General features: G+C 41.2%; 1 protein-coding gene across 33 annotated transcripts in view; it reads right to left on the bottom strand.

The window, feature by feature from the left end:
* Positions 1-17368, bottom strand: part of tou (bromodomain adjacent to zinc finger domain 2B toutatis) — a 1094933-nt gene that overhangs the window by 155326 nt on the left and 922239 nt on the right. For all 33 annotated transcript variants that reach the window (XM_071667361.1, XM_071667356.1, XM_071667362.1 and 30 more), the window contains 2 exons: positions 12824-12964; positions 7555-8677 (listed from right to left, as the gene is read on the bottom strand). In XM_071667361.1, coding sequence (XP_071523462.1) covers positions 7555-8677; positions 12824-12964 — 1264 coding nt within the window. The remainder of the gene's footprint in view (positions 1-7554; positions 8678-12823; positions 12965-17368) is intronic.

Consider the following 17368-nt stretch of genomic DNA (forward strand, 5'->3'; position numbering starts at 1 on the left):
TTCTCCTTTCACATACTTTTCCAAACTCAATCACCAACGTCTGCAGTTTCTCAACCGATTCAGCCACCAGCAAACAGCAACTGACTCACTTCCTAGGCCATCTCATCCCCAACAGACTACATACTCGCCCCTCTCTCAAAATCTCTTGCATTTAATTCCCTAGCCACCCCATCCATAAACAAATTAAACAACCATGGGGATATCACACACCCCTGCTGCAGAGTGACCCTCACTGGGAAACAATCAATATCCTCTCTTGCTACAAGTACACATGCCTTACAACCTTGATAAAAAAAAACCCACTTCTAGCAGCTTACCTTCAATGCATCTCTATCAACCCTATCATAAGCCTTCTCCAAATCCACAAAATGCTATGTAAAAATCCATCTGCTTTTTCTAGAAAAGTATTTCTCACACACATTCTTCAAAGTAAACACCTGATCCACACATCCTCTATGACTTCTAAAACCACACTGCTCCTCCCTAATCTGATGCTCTGTACATTCTTTCACCCTCTCAATCAACACCCTCCCATACAATTTTCCAGGAATACTCAACAAACTTAAGCCTCTGTAGTTTGAACACTCACCTTTATCCCCTTTACTTTTGTACAATGGCACTACACATGCATTCTGCCAATCCTCAGGTTCTTCACCATTATCCATACATATACTAAATATCCTTAACAACCAATCAACAACACAGTCAACCCCCTTCTTAACAAATTCAACTGCAATACCATCCAAACCCACTGCTTTGCAGGATTTCATTTTCTGTAAGGCTTTCATCTCCTCTTCTCTCTTTACCAAACCACTCTCCCGGACTTTCTCACTTCACACACCATCTGACTTAAACAGCTTACCTTTGCTACTTTATCAACAAACCTTCAAAATACCCACTCAATCTCCTCTTTTCATCACTTACTCTTCATCACTTATTCTCACCACTCTCTTCTCCCCAACATTCTCTCTTCTTTCTTGAAAATCAATACAAATCTTCACCATTGCCTCCACAAGATCATCAGGCATCCCACCAGCTGCCTCTCTCGGCACATTAACATCCAAAAGTCTCTCTTTTACACACCTATCAATCAACGTGTAAACTAATAATACTAGTTGACCATCTCTCCTACTCACTAGGTATTCCCATTCACCTGTCTTTTGTCAGCATACAAATCCATAAGCTCTTCATCATTTCCATTCATAACACTGCATACCCCATACGCATTTACCAATCATATCCTCAACTGCCACATTACTTACCTTTACATCTAATTCACCCATCACGAATACCCAGTCTCATGCACCAAAACTGCAGACACACTCACTCACTCTTGCCTCTCAACATCTTTCTTCTTCACTGAAATGTGATGGAGTGCTTTATAGGTATGCTGATGCACCTCACACCACAAGCAAAAATCCCAGAGTGATGGTTACCCACCCAGCACAAAGTCTTACCCTATGGGAATACTAGCTATACCTGCAAAAGTGGGAAGGTTAGGCCCCTGCATGTGCCACACAAATTAGTAGCTAATTAGCCATTGTCTTTATGGCACTAATTATCAGCTCAATAATCTATGTGTTGAAATCTTAGCACTGGGAAAAGTTCTCAGTGAATCAGTAATCTACTGGTGGTGGCAGACAAACATCAACGAAGACATGATAAGCCGATACTACATGGCACACCAAATTCAATGTCTGTACAGCAAAAAATACAGATCCTTTACTAAATTTTTCTCATTTTACCTTTTCACTATACCACTTACTATAAATCTATTATTCTGTATACCCCTCTCCATCACAAACACCCTACATCTGCCACCCTACCAATCAAACTCATTTAACAATACTTCAAATTACTCACTCCATCTTCTCTTCATCTCACAATTGCCGATGACCAGTTCCCCATTTGCCCCCTTCCTTAATGCTCCCATCCATTCTCATTTCTCTTAAACTACAGACCCCTAATTTTCTTATAACACCCAGTCCCAAAAATCTAAAAGGCCCAGTCCATTAATATCTAAATGGGGATACTTGTACAGAATACAAGACAAAAAACAAACACCATTACATCTCACAAGCAGTGTAAAAGCTGATTGAGTACTGTCATCATGGGTGATGACCTTACCTTCAATGAACTTGACAGAGCACCAGTCTTAATATTTATGGGGATAAAAATGACTCATCTATTTATATTTATTATACTTTGTCGCTGTCTCGCGCATTAGCGAGGTAGCACAAGGAAACAGACGAAAGAATGGCCCAACCTACCCACATACATGTCCTCACACGCACATATACATACCTATACATTTCAACACTTACTTTTATATTCTATTATACTTTGTCGCTGTCTCCCGTGTTAGCGAGGTATTGCAAGGAAACAGATGAAAGAATGGCCCAACCCACCCACACACACATGCATATACATACACATCCACACATGCACATATACATACCTATACATTTCAACATACATATATATACATACACAGACATATACATATATACACATGTACATAATTTATACTTGCTGCCTTTATTCATTTTGATCGTCACCCCGTCACACATGAAATGACAGCCCCCTACCCCAGCACGCTCACAAGATAGCACAAGGAAAAGACCACACTCAGTCATGTATTATGCACCGAAACCACAGCTCCCTTTCCACATCCAGGCCCCATAAAACTTTCCATGGTTTACCCCGGATACTTCACATGCCCTGGTTCAATCCACTGACAGGATGTCCACCCTGGCATACCACATCATTCCAATTCACTCTATTCCTTGTTATGCATTTCACCCTCCTGCATGTTCAGGTCCTGATAGCTCAAAATCATTTTCACTCCATCCTTCCACCTCCAATTTGGTTTCCCGCTTCTCCTCATTCCCTCCACCTCTGACACATATATCCTCTTTGTCAATCTTTCCTCACTCATTCTCTCCATGTGACCAAACCATTTCAACACACCCTCTTCTGCTCTCTCAACCACACTCTTTATATTACCACACATCTCTTTTACCCTTTCATTACTTACATGATCAAACCACCTCACACCACACATTGTCCTCAAACATTTCATTTCCAACACATCCACCCTCCTCCGAACAACCCTATCTATAGCCCATGCCTCGAAACCACATACCATTCTTGGAACCACTATTCCTTCAAACATACCCATTTTTGCTCTCTGAGATAACATTCTCACCTTCCGCACATTCTTCAACTCTCCCAGAACCTTCACCCCCTCTCCCACACTGTGACTCACTTCCGCTTCTATGGTTCCATCTGCTGCTAAATCCACTCCCAGATATCTAAACCACTTCACTTCCTCCAGTTTTTCTATATTCAAACTCACCTCCCAATTAACTTGTCCCTCAAACCTACTGTACCTAATAATCTTGCCCTTATTCACATTTACTCTCAACTTTCTTCTTTCACACAATTTACCAAATTCAGTCACCAGTTTCTGCAGCTTCTCATCTGAATCAGCCACCAGTGCTGTACTATCACTGAACAACAACTGCCTCACTTCCCAAGCCCTCTCATCCACAAGAGACTGCATACTTGCCCCTCTCTCCAGAACTCTTGCATTCACCTCCCTAACAACCCCATCCATAAACAAATTAAACAACCATGGAGACATCACACACCCCTGCCGCAAACCTACATTCACTGAGAACCAATCACATTCCTCTCTTCCTGCTCGTACAAATGCCTTACATCCTCAATAAAAACTTTTCACTGCTTCTAGTAACTTATCTCCCACACCATATACCCTTAATAGCATCCATAAAGCACCTCTATCAACCCTATCATTTGCCTTCTCCAGATCCATAAATGCTACATACAAATCCATCTGTTTTTCTAAGTATTTCTCACATACATTCTTCAAAGTAAACACCTGGTCCACACATCCTCTACCACTTCTGAGATCACACTGCTCTTTCTAAATCTGATGCTCTGTACATGCCTTCACCCCTCTCAATCAATACCCTCCCATATAATTTCCCAGGAATACTCAACAAAATTATACCTCTGTAATTTGATCACTCACCTTTATCCCTTTTGCGTCTGTACAATGGCATTATGCATGCATTCTGCCAATCCTCAGGCACTTCACCAGGAACCATACATACACTGAATATCCTTACCAACCAATCAACAACACAGTCACCCCCTTTTTTAATAAATTCCACTGCAATACCATCCAAACCCGCTGCCTTGCCAGCTTTTATCTTCTGCAATGCTTTCAATACCTCTTCTCTGTTCACCAAACCATTATCCCTGACCCTCTCACTTCGCACACCACCTCGACCAAAACACCCAATATCTGCAACTCTATCATCACACACAACCACAAACCTTCAAAATACTCACTTCACCATTAATTGTTATTACCTTCCCATTAGCCCCTTTCACCAATGTTCCCATTTGTTCTCTTGTCTTACACACTTTATTTACCTCCTTCCAAAACATCTTTTTATTCTCCCTAAGAATTAATGATCCTCTCTCACCCCAACTCTCATTTGCCCTCTTTTTCACCTCTTGCACAATTGTTTTGACTCTTTCTTTTATACATCTCCCAGTCATTCGCACTACTTCCCTGCAAAAATCATCCAAGCATTCCCCGTGTGTCATAAAAGGCGACTAAAGGGGACGGGAACAGGGGGCTAGAAACCTTCCCTCCATGTATTCTAACTTTCTAAAAGGGCAAACAGAAGGAGGAGTCATGCGGGGAGTGCTCATCCTCCTCGAAGGCTCAGATTGGGGTGTCTAAATGTGTGTGGATGTAACAAAGATGAGTTTGAGGAAACAAACCTGGATGTTTTGGCGCTGAGTGAAATGAAGCTCAAGGGTAAAGAGGAAGAGCAGTTTGGGAATGTCTTAGGTGTAAAGTCAGGGGTTGGTGAGAGGACAAGAGCAAAGGAAGGAGTAGCACTACTGAAGCAGTTGTGGGAGTATGTGATAGTGTAAGAAAGTAAACTCTAGATTGATATGGGTAAAACTGAAAGCGGATGGAGAGGGATGGGTGATTATTGGTGCCTATGCACCTGGTCATGAGAAGAAAAATCATGAGAGGCAAGTGTTTTGGAAGCAGCTGAGTGAGTGTGTTAGAAGTTTCAATGCACAAGACTGGGTTATAGTGATGGGTGATTTGAATGCAAAGATGAGTAACATGATATTTGAGGGTGTAATTGATGTACATGGGATGTTCAGTGTTGTAAATGGAAATGGTGAAGAGCTTGCAGATTTGTGTGCTGTAAAAGGACTGGTGACTGAGAATACCTGGTTTATAAAGAGAGATATACATAAGTATACATATGTAAGTAGGAGAGATGGCTAAAGAGTGTTATTGGATTACATGTTAATTGATAGGTGCGTGAAAGAGAGAAATGTGGAAGTTAATGTGCTGAGAGGGGCAACTGGAGGGATGTCTGATCATTATCTTGTGGAGGTGAAGGTGAAGAGTTGGAGAAGTTTTCAGAAAAGAAGAGAATGTTGGAGTGAAGAGAGTTGTGAGAGTGTGTGAGCTTGGAAAGGAGACTTGTGTGAGGAAGTACCAGGAGAGATTGAATGCAGAATGGAAAAAGATGAGAGCAAATGACGTAAGGGGACAGGGAGAGGAATGGGATGTATTTAGGGAAGCAGTGATGGCTTGTGCAAAAGATGCTTGTGGCATGAGAAAGGTGGGAGGTGGGCAAATGAGAGTTGGGGTGAGAGAGTATCATTAAATTTTAGGAGAATAAAAAGATGTTTTGGAAGGAGGTAAATAAAGTGCGTAAGACAAGAGAACAAATGGGAACATCAGTGAAGGGGGCTAATGGGAGCGGTGGGATGAAGTAATAATAATAATAATAATAAAAAATGTAATATATAAAAATACTGTGATGTGTAGAGAAACATTTTATGTAACATATCGAATAATCACAGTCTATCATGTGACATGGAGTCTCCCAAAAGTATGAAGTTTGTACTTATTATAAAATGAAAACAAATATATGGTAGAGTTATATAACTAAACATGAAAGTGTTCAGGTATCCAAGACAAAGAGGTATTTTATCAAGTATGCCATGGTAAGCCAGCAAGCACACCACCAGCTGGTGTACAAAATTTAAATGTCTGCTCAGCACCAAATATGCTAAGCTTGTCTGAAAATTTTGTTCATCTTTTTTTTTATACATATTTGCCATTTCCCCTTACTTGCGAGGTAGCATTACGAACAGAAAACTAGGCCTTAGAGGGAATATCCTCACTTGGCCCCCTTCTCTGTTCCTTTTTTGTTTTTAGAAAAGCAAAAAACGGGAGGGGAGGATTTCCAGTCGCCCCACTCACTCCCCTTTTAGTTGCCTTCTACAACATGCAGGGAATAAGCGGGAAGTATTCTTTCTTCCCCTATCCTCAGGGATATCTTAATATCTTAATAAATGCCCATATTCAGGATCACTAAAAAATGGTGTTTTATAGCTTAGGGGTAAAAGGTCCATGATGACAGCACATACTGATGATGCAAATCCACCTTCACCTCCCCCACTTCCCATCCCTCACTCACACACATTTTCTCAGTGAGAGCATGTCACTGCATTTAGTAACTTTCCCTCCACACCATATGTCTGAAACACCTTTCAACAGGCCTCCATTAACCCTGTCACATGCTTTCTCCAGGACCATTAATGCCACATACAAATCCCTCTCTTTGTCCATGTATTTCTTAAAATTTTTTTCAAACAAACATCTGGTACAAACATCCTCTAACACTCCTGAAGCATTTGATGCTCTGTGAATGTCACCACCCTCTCAATCACCATTCTTACATACACCAGGTATACTTAACAGACTTATACCTATATAATTCAAGCATTCACCTTCATTCCCCTTGCCTTTATCATACATACATTCTATTAGTCATCATGCATCTTACCTTGAGCCATGTATACACTGAAAACCTTGACTAACCAGTCAACACTGTCATCACCTCGCTTGAGAAACTACTTTGATCTCATTAACTCTTGCTGCTTTACTACACTTCAAAGTACACAAGGATTTCATTACATTCTCTCTTTTCACCAAAGCATTCACCATGATTTTCTCACTCCACATACCACTTCACCCAATACACACAACATCATTTTAAACATAAAAGAACATAATAAAAATAATTCACTGCATTCCTAAAATTCATACAAAATTATGAAACACATATGGATGGTCTCCGTAAATACTAATCAATTCATCTAGAACAATGAAACCTCCATGCATAGCTGCAATTACTGGGAAAATATCAAGAATGCTATATATATTCCACATATCCTTAATGCACACAACTACTAAAACAGCTCCAGCTGCTTCATTACCAGTGCCCAACTTGCATTACGAATGTTTTAACCAAAGATTCCCAGATTAGTAAACATGTAATACAATATTCTTTATCCAACTTACAAATATGATAGCTTCATCATTGGGTATCATTCAAATGGGTAACACATGGGCAATGGAATACTGTGATATTGTGAAAGAAATCAAGATATAGTATGTTTATACTTCATACTTACCATCTGGAATTGGGAGAGCTTCAGCAGTTTGGTGTAACCTCTCCAGCAATTCTTTGTGCGGTAAACAATGTACACTTCCTGGTGTGGACCCAACTTCTGAAGAATTTGTCACTCCTGGAGAGCTGTTCACCATCCCTGGTGTACTACTCACTGTCCCTGGTGTACTTAATGCTACTGGAGTGTTTAATGTACCTGGGGTGTTCAACATCCCTGGACTGCTTAATGCTCCTGGGGTATTCAACATCCCTGGGGTGCTAACCACACTTGGAGTGTTAAATGAGCCTTGAGGAACACCTGAGATTGGGCTCTGTGGTCCACTATATCTTGAGAATGGTGAGGCTTCCCGTGGGGAACCCCTGGGAGTGCCCTGAGGGGTCTGCCCACTGGGTAATGCTTCTAGGGATGATACATCACATGGGATACGTGGTAAAAGACTAAAGCTTAATTTTTCCCTTTGTGCAACATGTTCTGTCCTAAGATACTGACCAGGTACTAAGCCCAGGCCTGTGGCCAGGAGATTTTGATCAATACCATCATTACTATTTGAGGTATTCCCTTCTTTTAAACCATTAATCATGTATGGATTAAGTCCCGCATTTATCAAAGATGAGTACACTTCACTGTTTGTGTTTCCATTGGCTTTAGATTCATTTAATCTATTCTGAATATCAGAAATATTCATTTCCTCTTTTTTTCTAATTTCTTCTTTGTTCTTTTCTGTTCGTTTTGGAATATCAGGCACTTCACTATCTTCATCCTCTTCTTCCTTCACTTGTCCATTTAAAGGCTTTATATCAGTACTTTCTTTACTTTCACTTTCAATAAAAGTGTCATCTCTTTTTTCTGTTTTCACTTCAGATTCTGTTTTCACAATATCCATTTTTTCCTCCTTCACAAGAGGTTCCTCCTTTATTTCCTTTTTAGTTTTTCTTTCCTCCTTCATAATTTTCTCCTTTTTTGCTTTTAACTCTTCTAGCTTGGCTTTCACCTCATCAACAGAGTATCCAACCTTAGCACCAGCTGGAGGCACAGAGATGGGAAAGTGGTCCCGTCCAGTGTAGTCACATGAGGTAAGGCCCTCTAAAAATGGGCCTCCAGCATGTGGCAACACCCACATTGTGCGCTGTTAGAGAGATGAAATAAAAAAAATCATTTAGTGGCAAAGATGTTATGAGGCAGTAAACTATCATCAACAAAAAGTCTGGTGTACTGAAAAATAAACCAGTACACAAATTTCAGTTTGTTAAAATGAAGACTGGAGAACTCAGTTTACTTTATATGCTTCAATGGCCTGTCACCAATGGAGTCAATGTGATAATTAGTTTTCTCGGCAATAATTGGTTTTCTCTAAGTTTTAACCAAAAAAAAAAGGATATCAACTTCTCCTTCAGATGGCTGTTGAAGTTTCCAATGTAAAGGATCTTTTCTCAAGGATTAGAGCATGTAACAGCTTTGTGGAAAGGAATTCTAATATATGTATATGTATATACGTATGAAAATCCTCCCCTTAATGCATCTCAACTACTAAAAGCTGGAGGAAAAGGAGGAGCCTAGCAGGAAGTATTCATCCTCCTTGAAAAGTCCAGGTGGAATGAGTGAACGTATTTGGGTGTGACCTAGATGAGAAGAAAGGAGAGACACTAGTATGTTAGAGGAAATGAACCTAGATGTTCTAACTATGATTTAAAAAAGCTCAAGAGTAATGTCTTTTGAGGGTAAAGTCAGAAAACAGTGTCAGATCAAGAGCTAAGGAAGGGGTAGCACTTCTTGTGAAGGAGTTGTGGGAACGTGTTAACTCCAGACGGATGTGGGTAAAAACTAGTGGATTACAAGAGGTGGGTCATTACTGGTGCTTATGCACCTGGACATGGGTGAGTGTTTTGGAAGCATCTGAGTGAATGTGTGTTCAGTTTTGCTGAGACAGACAGGTATTAGCAACGGGGGTATTTATAAATGTGAATGTAAAGAGGACTAACTTGTGGAGTTGAGCACTTATTAAAAGGACTGGTAACAGGGAATACCTGGTTTAAAAAGAGGGACATCAATAAATATGCTTGGAGTGGGAATGATAGTAAGTGGGCATCACTGCATTACATACTAATTGACGGGCATGCAAAATGAGAATCTTGGATGTGAATGTGCTGAGAGAGGTAGCAGGTGGGAAGTCCCATCATTAACTGGTGGAGGTGAGGGTGCAGATTTGTCAAGGCTTCTGGAAAAGAGTATATGAATGAAGTGAGTGCAGAGAAAGTAAGTGAGCTTGGAATAAGAGGCTTGCATGAAGAAATACCATGAGAGATTGAGTACAGAATGGCAAAAGGTGAGAGTAAACAAAGCTAAGGGAGTGAAGTGAGGAATGGGAGGTATTTAAGTAAGCAGTGCTGCCATGTGCAAGAAAAGTGAGTGGCAGGAGCTGGCTAAGTAAGAAAGGGCAATGACTGGTGGTCAAGTAAGAAAGGGCAATGACCGGTGGTATGATGGAGTTAAGATGCTAGTGACAGACAATAGAGAGGTGTACAGACAGTACTTACATGGAAGGTGTGTGAGTGATTGGAAGATGTACATGAGAAATCTGCAGTTCAAGAGGAAGGTGCAGAGGCTGAAAAAGAGGGCAAATGAAATTTGGTTTGAGCTAGAATCAGCAAACTTCAGGGAGAATCAGAAAACTTTCTGAACGGAAGTGAACAGCATGTGAAATACAAGAGAAAAGTGGTGGAGAGGGCAAATGAGAAGTGGTAACAGGCAGTGATAATGTGAAGAGGAGATAGAGTGAGCACTCTGAAGATTTGCTAAATGTGTTTGATAATAGGGGTGGTAGATGTAGGGTGTTTGAGCCAGAGAGATGTCTGAAGTGAGAGAGTCAAGGTAAGTGGTTTGGTGAAAAGAGAAGAGGTTTTGAAAGCCTTACATTAGGCAAAATGTGGCAAAGCAGCTAGATTGGATGGTACTGCAGTTGAATTTCTTAAGAAAGGGGGTGCTTGTGCTGGTGAGTGGTTAGTTAGGATTTTCAAGTGTATATATGGCTCGTGATGAAGTGCCTGAGGATTGGCAGAATGCATGTATGATGTCAAAGTTGAGAGGTAAAGGGGATAAAACATAGAGCATTCAAATTACAGAGGAAAAATTCTGTTGGGTGTACCTGGTAAGTTGTGTTGAAGACTGGAGATTAACATGGTCGTGGAAAGCAGAGGAAATTAGACTGGAGAGAAACAATGAGGTTTCAGGAGTGACAAAGGATGTGTGGATAATGTGTTTGAAGACTGCTGGTGAAAAATACTTCATGCAACAAAAGGATTTCTATGTGGCATTTATGTGTTTGAAGACTGCTGGTGAAAAATACTTCATGCAACAAATGGATTTCTATGTGGCATTTATGGATCTGCAGGGAGCATGTCACACGACTGACAAAGATGCCTTGTGGAAGGTCTTACACATATATGATGTGGAAATAAATGCAGTGATAAGGTTCTTGATGACTGTAAGGCATTTGTGCAAGTAGGTAGAGAAGAGAGTGAATGGTTTCATGTGAACCTGGGTCTGTGGCAAGGGTGTGTTATGTCACCATGGCTGCTCAATTTGTTTATGGATGGGGTGATAAGGAAAATAAATGCAAGGGTCTTGAAGAAAGGGATAAGTATCAAGTCTGTAAGGGGGTGTAAGAATCTGTACAAGAGGGAGGCCAAGGAGTGAGTCAGTTGTATGCTGATTTCACAGCACTGATGGCAGATTCAAGTGAAATCTAAGTTTGTGTCTGAGTTTGGGATAGTGTGTGACAGGAGGAGGATAAGAAGAAATATGAATAAAAGGAAGTTTATTCCTTTTATTAAGTTTAGAGGTGCTGAGGAACAGGTTAACTTGGGCATGGATCTGAATGGAGAAAATTTGTTGGAACTGAATGGAACCACGGAAGCAGAGAAGAATGATAGGGTAGGTGAGCGGATGAGGGTTCTGGGAGCATTAAGGAATGTGTGGAAAGAGAGGTATGTGTGAATGCAAGGCACTGGTTATAGATGAGAATGTGCAAAGGAGGGTGGATGTATTTGAAATGAAGTTTGAGGTCACTATGTAGTGTGAGGTGGTTTGATCAAATAAGTTATAAATGGGTAAGAGAGAGGTATACTAATAACAACAGTAAGACTGAGAGAGCTAAAAAGGGTGTGCCAAAATGGTTTGGACACTAGAGAGAATGAGTGAAGAGAAGTTAACTAAGAAGATATATGTGTCAGAAGTGGAGGGATAAGGTGAAGGAGACAAAACAGGAGATGGAAGGTAAGAGTGAAAAAGATTCTTAGTGCTTGGAGTCTGAAAATACAGGAGGGTGAAAGGTGTGCATGGGACACAGTGAACTGGAATGATGTGGTATAAAGGGGTGATGTGCTCTCAATGGTCTGAACCAGAGCATATGAAGCAGCCTGGGTAAACCTTGGAAAGGTCTGTGGGGCATGGGTGTGGACAGAGGGTTATGATTTTGGTGCATTCCACTTGACAACTAGAGAATGGATGTGAGTGAATGAAGCCATTCTTCATTTGTTCCTGGCAACACTTCACACAACATTTTTACCTCTAAACATTTCATTTCCAACACATCCACCCTCATCTACATATCGTTATCTATAACACATGCCTCACATCCATATAACATTGTTGGGACTACTATGCCTCAAATACACCTGTTTTGCCCTCCCAGACAATTACCTTTCTTTCCAAGCATGCTCACTCTTTGCCTCACTTCCATGGTTCTCTTCACTATCACATCCACTCCCAGGCATCTAAAACACTTCACATCCTCCATTAATTCTCCACTCAAACCCACACTCAAACTAAGACAATGAATATCAATGAAATAAATGGAAAAATATGTCAAGTCCACTGGGAGGACAAGGATCATGGAAGGGGCTAAAACTGCTGCTGTGTGAGCCCTACTTCTAACTGGAAGCAGTGTCAGGTAGAACTTGTTTGCCAATGCCATTGAGATTTGGGGGCATACTGAAATTTACCATATTCATATTTGAAGTGACTTAAAATATGAGAAATGAGTGAATGCACAGAGATAGGGAAATGACAATGATGATAACTGTATGGCACATATAAAGAGAACATGTCAAGATGAGCCTGGTAACTTAGATCTAATGAGAAAATAAAGGAAGGTCGACAAATCTGATTAGGAGGGATTGAGACAGTTCCAGGCAACACTCTAACATCCCCAAGAATGCTTTCCTGGACAGATGTTGTTTACAGCCAATGATAGAGACAAACACCTTCAACTTGCCTGATATCTATCTTGTCCACAGTTGAAGCCTCGGACTTGCTGGGCAGTTTCAAATAGATCCTGTCTCACTTGGTTCATTTGCCGCTGAAGAATATCCAGTGTCTTGGATGCTTCATCTGCATTCAAGTGCTTGTCATCCTCCTTGAATGAAAGAAAGTGGGATAAACATTGGGTTTAGGTGCATGTCAAAAAAACAGTATTTATTCACGAATCAATAGTCCTACTTTGAGTAAAGCACTGCTGGACAAACTATGGCAAATGGTCATTAAAGACGTTGTTGAAATATCTTTAGTTTTCAACAAGGTCTACACTTGTGAAGTTTCATGTGTCTTATCATTGATGTCAGCCATGGAATTAGTATATTTTATATTTCTATTATATTTTGTCGCTGTCTCTAGCGTTAGCGAGGTAGCGCAAAGAAACAGACGAAAGAATGGCCCAACCCACCCACATACACATGTATATACATACACATCCACACACAGCACATATACATACCTATACATCTCAACGTATACATATATATACACACACAGACGTATACATATATGCACATGTACATAATTCATACTGTCTGCCCTTATTCATTCCCGTCGCCAACCTGCCATACATGAAATGACAACCCCCTCCCCCTGCATGTGCACAAGGTAGCGCAAGGAAAAGACAACTAAAGCCACATTCGTTCACACTCAGTCTCTAGCTGTCATGCATAATGCACCAAAACCACAGCTCCCTTTCCACATCCAGGCCCCACACAACTTTCCATAGTTTGCCCCAGATGCTTCACATTCCCTGGTTCAATCCACTGACAGCACGTCGACCCCGGTATACCACATCGTTCCAATTCACTCTATTCCTTGCATGCCTTTCACCCTCCTGGATGTTCAGGCCCCGATCACTCATAATCTTTTTCACTCCATCTTTCCACCTCCAATTTGGTCCCCCACTTCTCCTCGTTCCCTCCACCTTTGACACATATATCCACTTTGTCAATCTTTCCTCACTCATTCTCTCCATGTGACCAAACCATTTCAAAACACCCTCTTCTGCTCTCTCAATCACACTCTAATTATTACCACACATCTTTGAAGAATGTATGTGAGAAATACTTAGAAAAGCAAATGGATTTGTATGTCGCATTTATGGATCTGGAGAAGGCATATGATAGAGTTGATAGAGATGCTCTGTGGAAGGTATTAAGAATATATGGTGTGGGAGGAAAGTTGTTAGAAGCAGTGAAAAGTTTTTATCGAGGATGTAAGGCATGTGTACGTGTAGGAAGAGAGGAAAGTGATTGGTTCTCAGTGAATGTAGGTTTGCGGCAGGGGTGTGTGATGTCTCCATGGTTGTTTAATTTGTTTATGGATGGGGTTGTTAGGGAGGTAAATGCAAGAGTTTTGGAAAGAGGGGCAAGTATGAAGTCTGTTGGGGATGAGAGAGCTTGGGAAGTGAGTCAGTTGTTGTTCGCTGATGATACAGCGCTGGTGGCTGATTCATGTGAGAAACTGCAGAAGCTGGTGACTGAGTTTGGAAAAGTGTGTGGAAGAAGAAAGTTAAGAGTAAATGTGAATAAGAGCAAGGTTATTAGGTACAGTAGGGTTGAGGGTCAAGTCAATTGGGAGGTGAGTTTGAATGGAGAAAAACTGGAGGAAGTGAAGTGTTTTAGATATCTGGGAGTGGATCTGGCAGCGGATGGAACCATGGAAGCGGAAGTGGATCATAGGGTGGGGGAGGGGGCGAAAATCCTGGGGGCCTTGAAGAATGTGTGGAAGCCGAGAACATTATCTCGGAAAGCAAAAATGGGTATGTTTGAAGGAATAGTGGTTCCAACAATGTTGTATGGTTGCGAGGCGTGGGCTATGGATAGAGTTGTGCGCAGGAGGATGGATGTGCTGGAAATGAGATGTTTGAGGACAATGTGTGGTGTGAGGTGGTTTGATCGAGTGAGTAACGTAAGGGTAAGAGAGATGTGTGGAAATAAAAAGAGCGTGGTTGAGAGAGCAGAAGAGGGTGTTTTGAAGTGGTTTGGGCACATGGAGAGGATGAGTGAGGAAAGATTGACCAAGAGGATATATGTGTCGGAGGTGGAGGGAACAAGGAGAAGAGGGAGACCAAATTGGAGGTGGAAAGATGGAGTGAAAAAGATTTTGTGTGATCGGGGCCTGAACATGCAGGAGGGTGAAAGGAGGGCAAGGAATAGAGTGAATTGGAGCGATGTGGTATACCGGGGTTGATGTGCTGTCAGTGGATTGAATCAAGGCATGTGAAGCGTCTGGGGTAAACCATGGAAAGCTGTGTAGGTATGTATATTTGCGTGTGTGGACGTATGTATATACATGTGTATGGGGGGGGTTGGGCCATTTCTTTCGTCTGTTTCCTTGCGCTACCTCGCAAACGCGGGAGACAGCAACAAAGTATAATAAAAAAAAAAATCTCCCTTACCCTTTCATAACTTACTCGATCAAACCATCCTCACACCACATGTTGTCCTCAAACATCTCATTTCCAGCACATCCACCCTCCTGTGCACAACTCTATCCATAGCCCATGCCTCGCAACCACATAACATTGTTGGAACCAATATTCCTTCAAACATACCCATTTTTGCTTTCCAAGATAATGTTATCGACTTCAACATATTTTTCAACGCTCCCAGAACTTTCGCCCCCTCCCCCACTCTATGATTCACTTCTGCTTCCATGGTTCCATCCACTGCCAAATCCAATCCCAGATATCTAAAACACTTCACTTCCTCCAGTTTTTCTCCATTCAAACTTAACTCCTAATTGACTTGTCCCTCAACCCTACTGTACCTAATAACCTTGCTCTTATTCACATTTACTCTCAGCTTTCTTCTTTCACACACTTTACAAAACTCAGTCACCACCTTCTGCAGTTTCTCACCCGAATCAGCCACCAGCGCTGTATCGTCAGCAAACAACTGACTCACTTCCCAAGCTCTCTCATCCACAACAGACTGCATACTTGCCCCTCTTTCCAAAACTCTTGCATTCACCTTCATAACAATTCCATCCATAAACAAATTAAACAACCATGGAGACATCATGCACCCCTGCCACAAACCAACATAACCTAAGAACCAATCACTTTCCTCTCTTCCTACACGTACACATGCCTTGCATCCTCAATAAAAACTGTTCACTGCTTCTAACAACTTGCCTCCCACACCATACATTCTTAATACCTTCCACAGAGCATCTCTATTAACTCTATCATACGCCTTCTCCAGATCCATAAATGCTACATACAAATCCATTTGCTTTTCTAAGTATTTCTCACATGCATTCTTCAAAGCAAACACCTGATCCACACATCCTCTACCAATTGTAAAACCACAATGATCTTCCCCAATCTGATGCTCTGTACATGCCTTCACCCTCTCAATCAATACCCTCCCATGTAATTTCCCAAGAATACTCAACAAACGTATACCTCTGTAATCTGAGCACTCACTCTTATCCCCTTTGCCTTAGAAAATGCCAATATGCAAGCATTCCGCCAATCCTCAGGCACCTCACCATGAGTCATACATACATTAAATAAGCTTACCAATCAGTCAACAATACAGTCACCCCCTTTTTTAATAAATTCCACTGCAATACCATCCATTTAAGTTATATGGGAATTCTAGTACAATGAACTAGCTCACCATTCTATCTAATTCTTCCTCTGGTTTGGCTAAGAAATAGCATCATCTATATACAACAGCTTAAGCAACTCCCAACCTGCTTCTCTATGGGTGTCATACCACAATCATCCAGCCTCAGTTTCACCACACACAAAGCCCAATCCGACATCAAAATGCTGACATCTCACAACCTTAACACACTCCCATATTTCTTTTAAACCAATTTCTCTCACATGTGCCTCACTTTCAATATAAAAGCTCTTAACCCTTAGGAGATTCTTCCCTTATGTCTATGGCCTATGATGTTGGAAATCTACATATCTATAAACAGGATGCTTATTCCTGCTGTTATCTGAAATGGATGGCACATTTTCTTTTTTCGTTGCAGGCTCCAGTTATGGGCAAAAGTCCACACCAAGGCCAGGCTTTAATTGAAACATTGAAAAGTTAATTAAGGGGAAAAGAAAAGACAAGGAGAGTACTTACAAATTTTGGAGGAAATGAAAAACCTGTCTTTTAAAATGTGCCAGGTCACAGTCATTGGGAAAGACATAAGAGGGTGGAGAGTTCTAAAACTCTGAGGTCTAGGGAAAGAGACAGTTATCAAAATGGCCCACCCTTGAGTTCCCTATGGCCATCTACTATTTATGTGATACAGCAGCTTGAGGGGTTTTGCATGGTCTAGCTAGTGGTGGAGCATGCAAGTAGCCAGCTCTCAGGAGCAAAAACTAAATACCGATAGAAGAAGGAAAGTGAACCAAAATTATGCCAAAGGGCAAGCAAGTTTTCAAGTTAGCCTGAGAAACTTTATGAGTCAGAATGCTTTTGACTCAACTCTTTCAAGTAAGAATGCAATGAACATACCAAGTATGTTCATTGAGTTAAGAGATGGAATT

This window comes from Panulirus ornatus, chromosome 12, assembly GCF_036320965.1.
Source record: "Panulirus ornatus isolate Po-2019 chromosome 12, ASM3632096v1, whole genome shotgun sequence".
NCBI classification, from domain to species: Eukaryota; Metazoa; Arthropoda; class Malacostraca; order Decapoda; family Palinuridae; genus Panulirus; species Panulirus ornatus.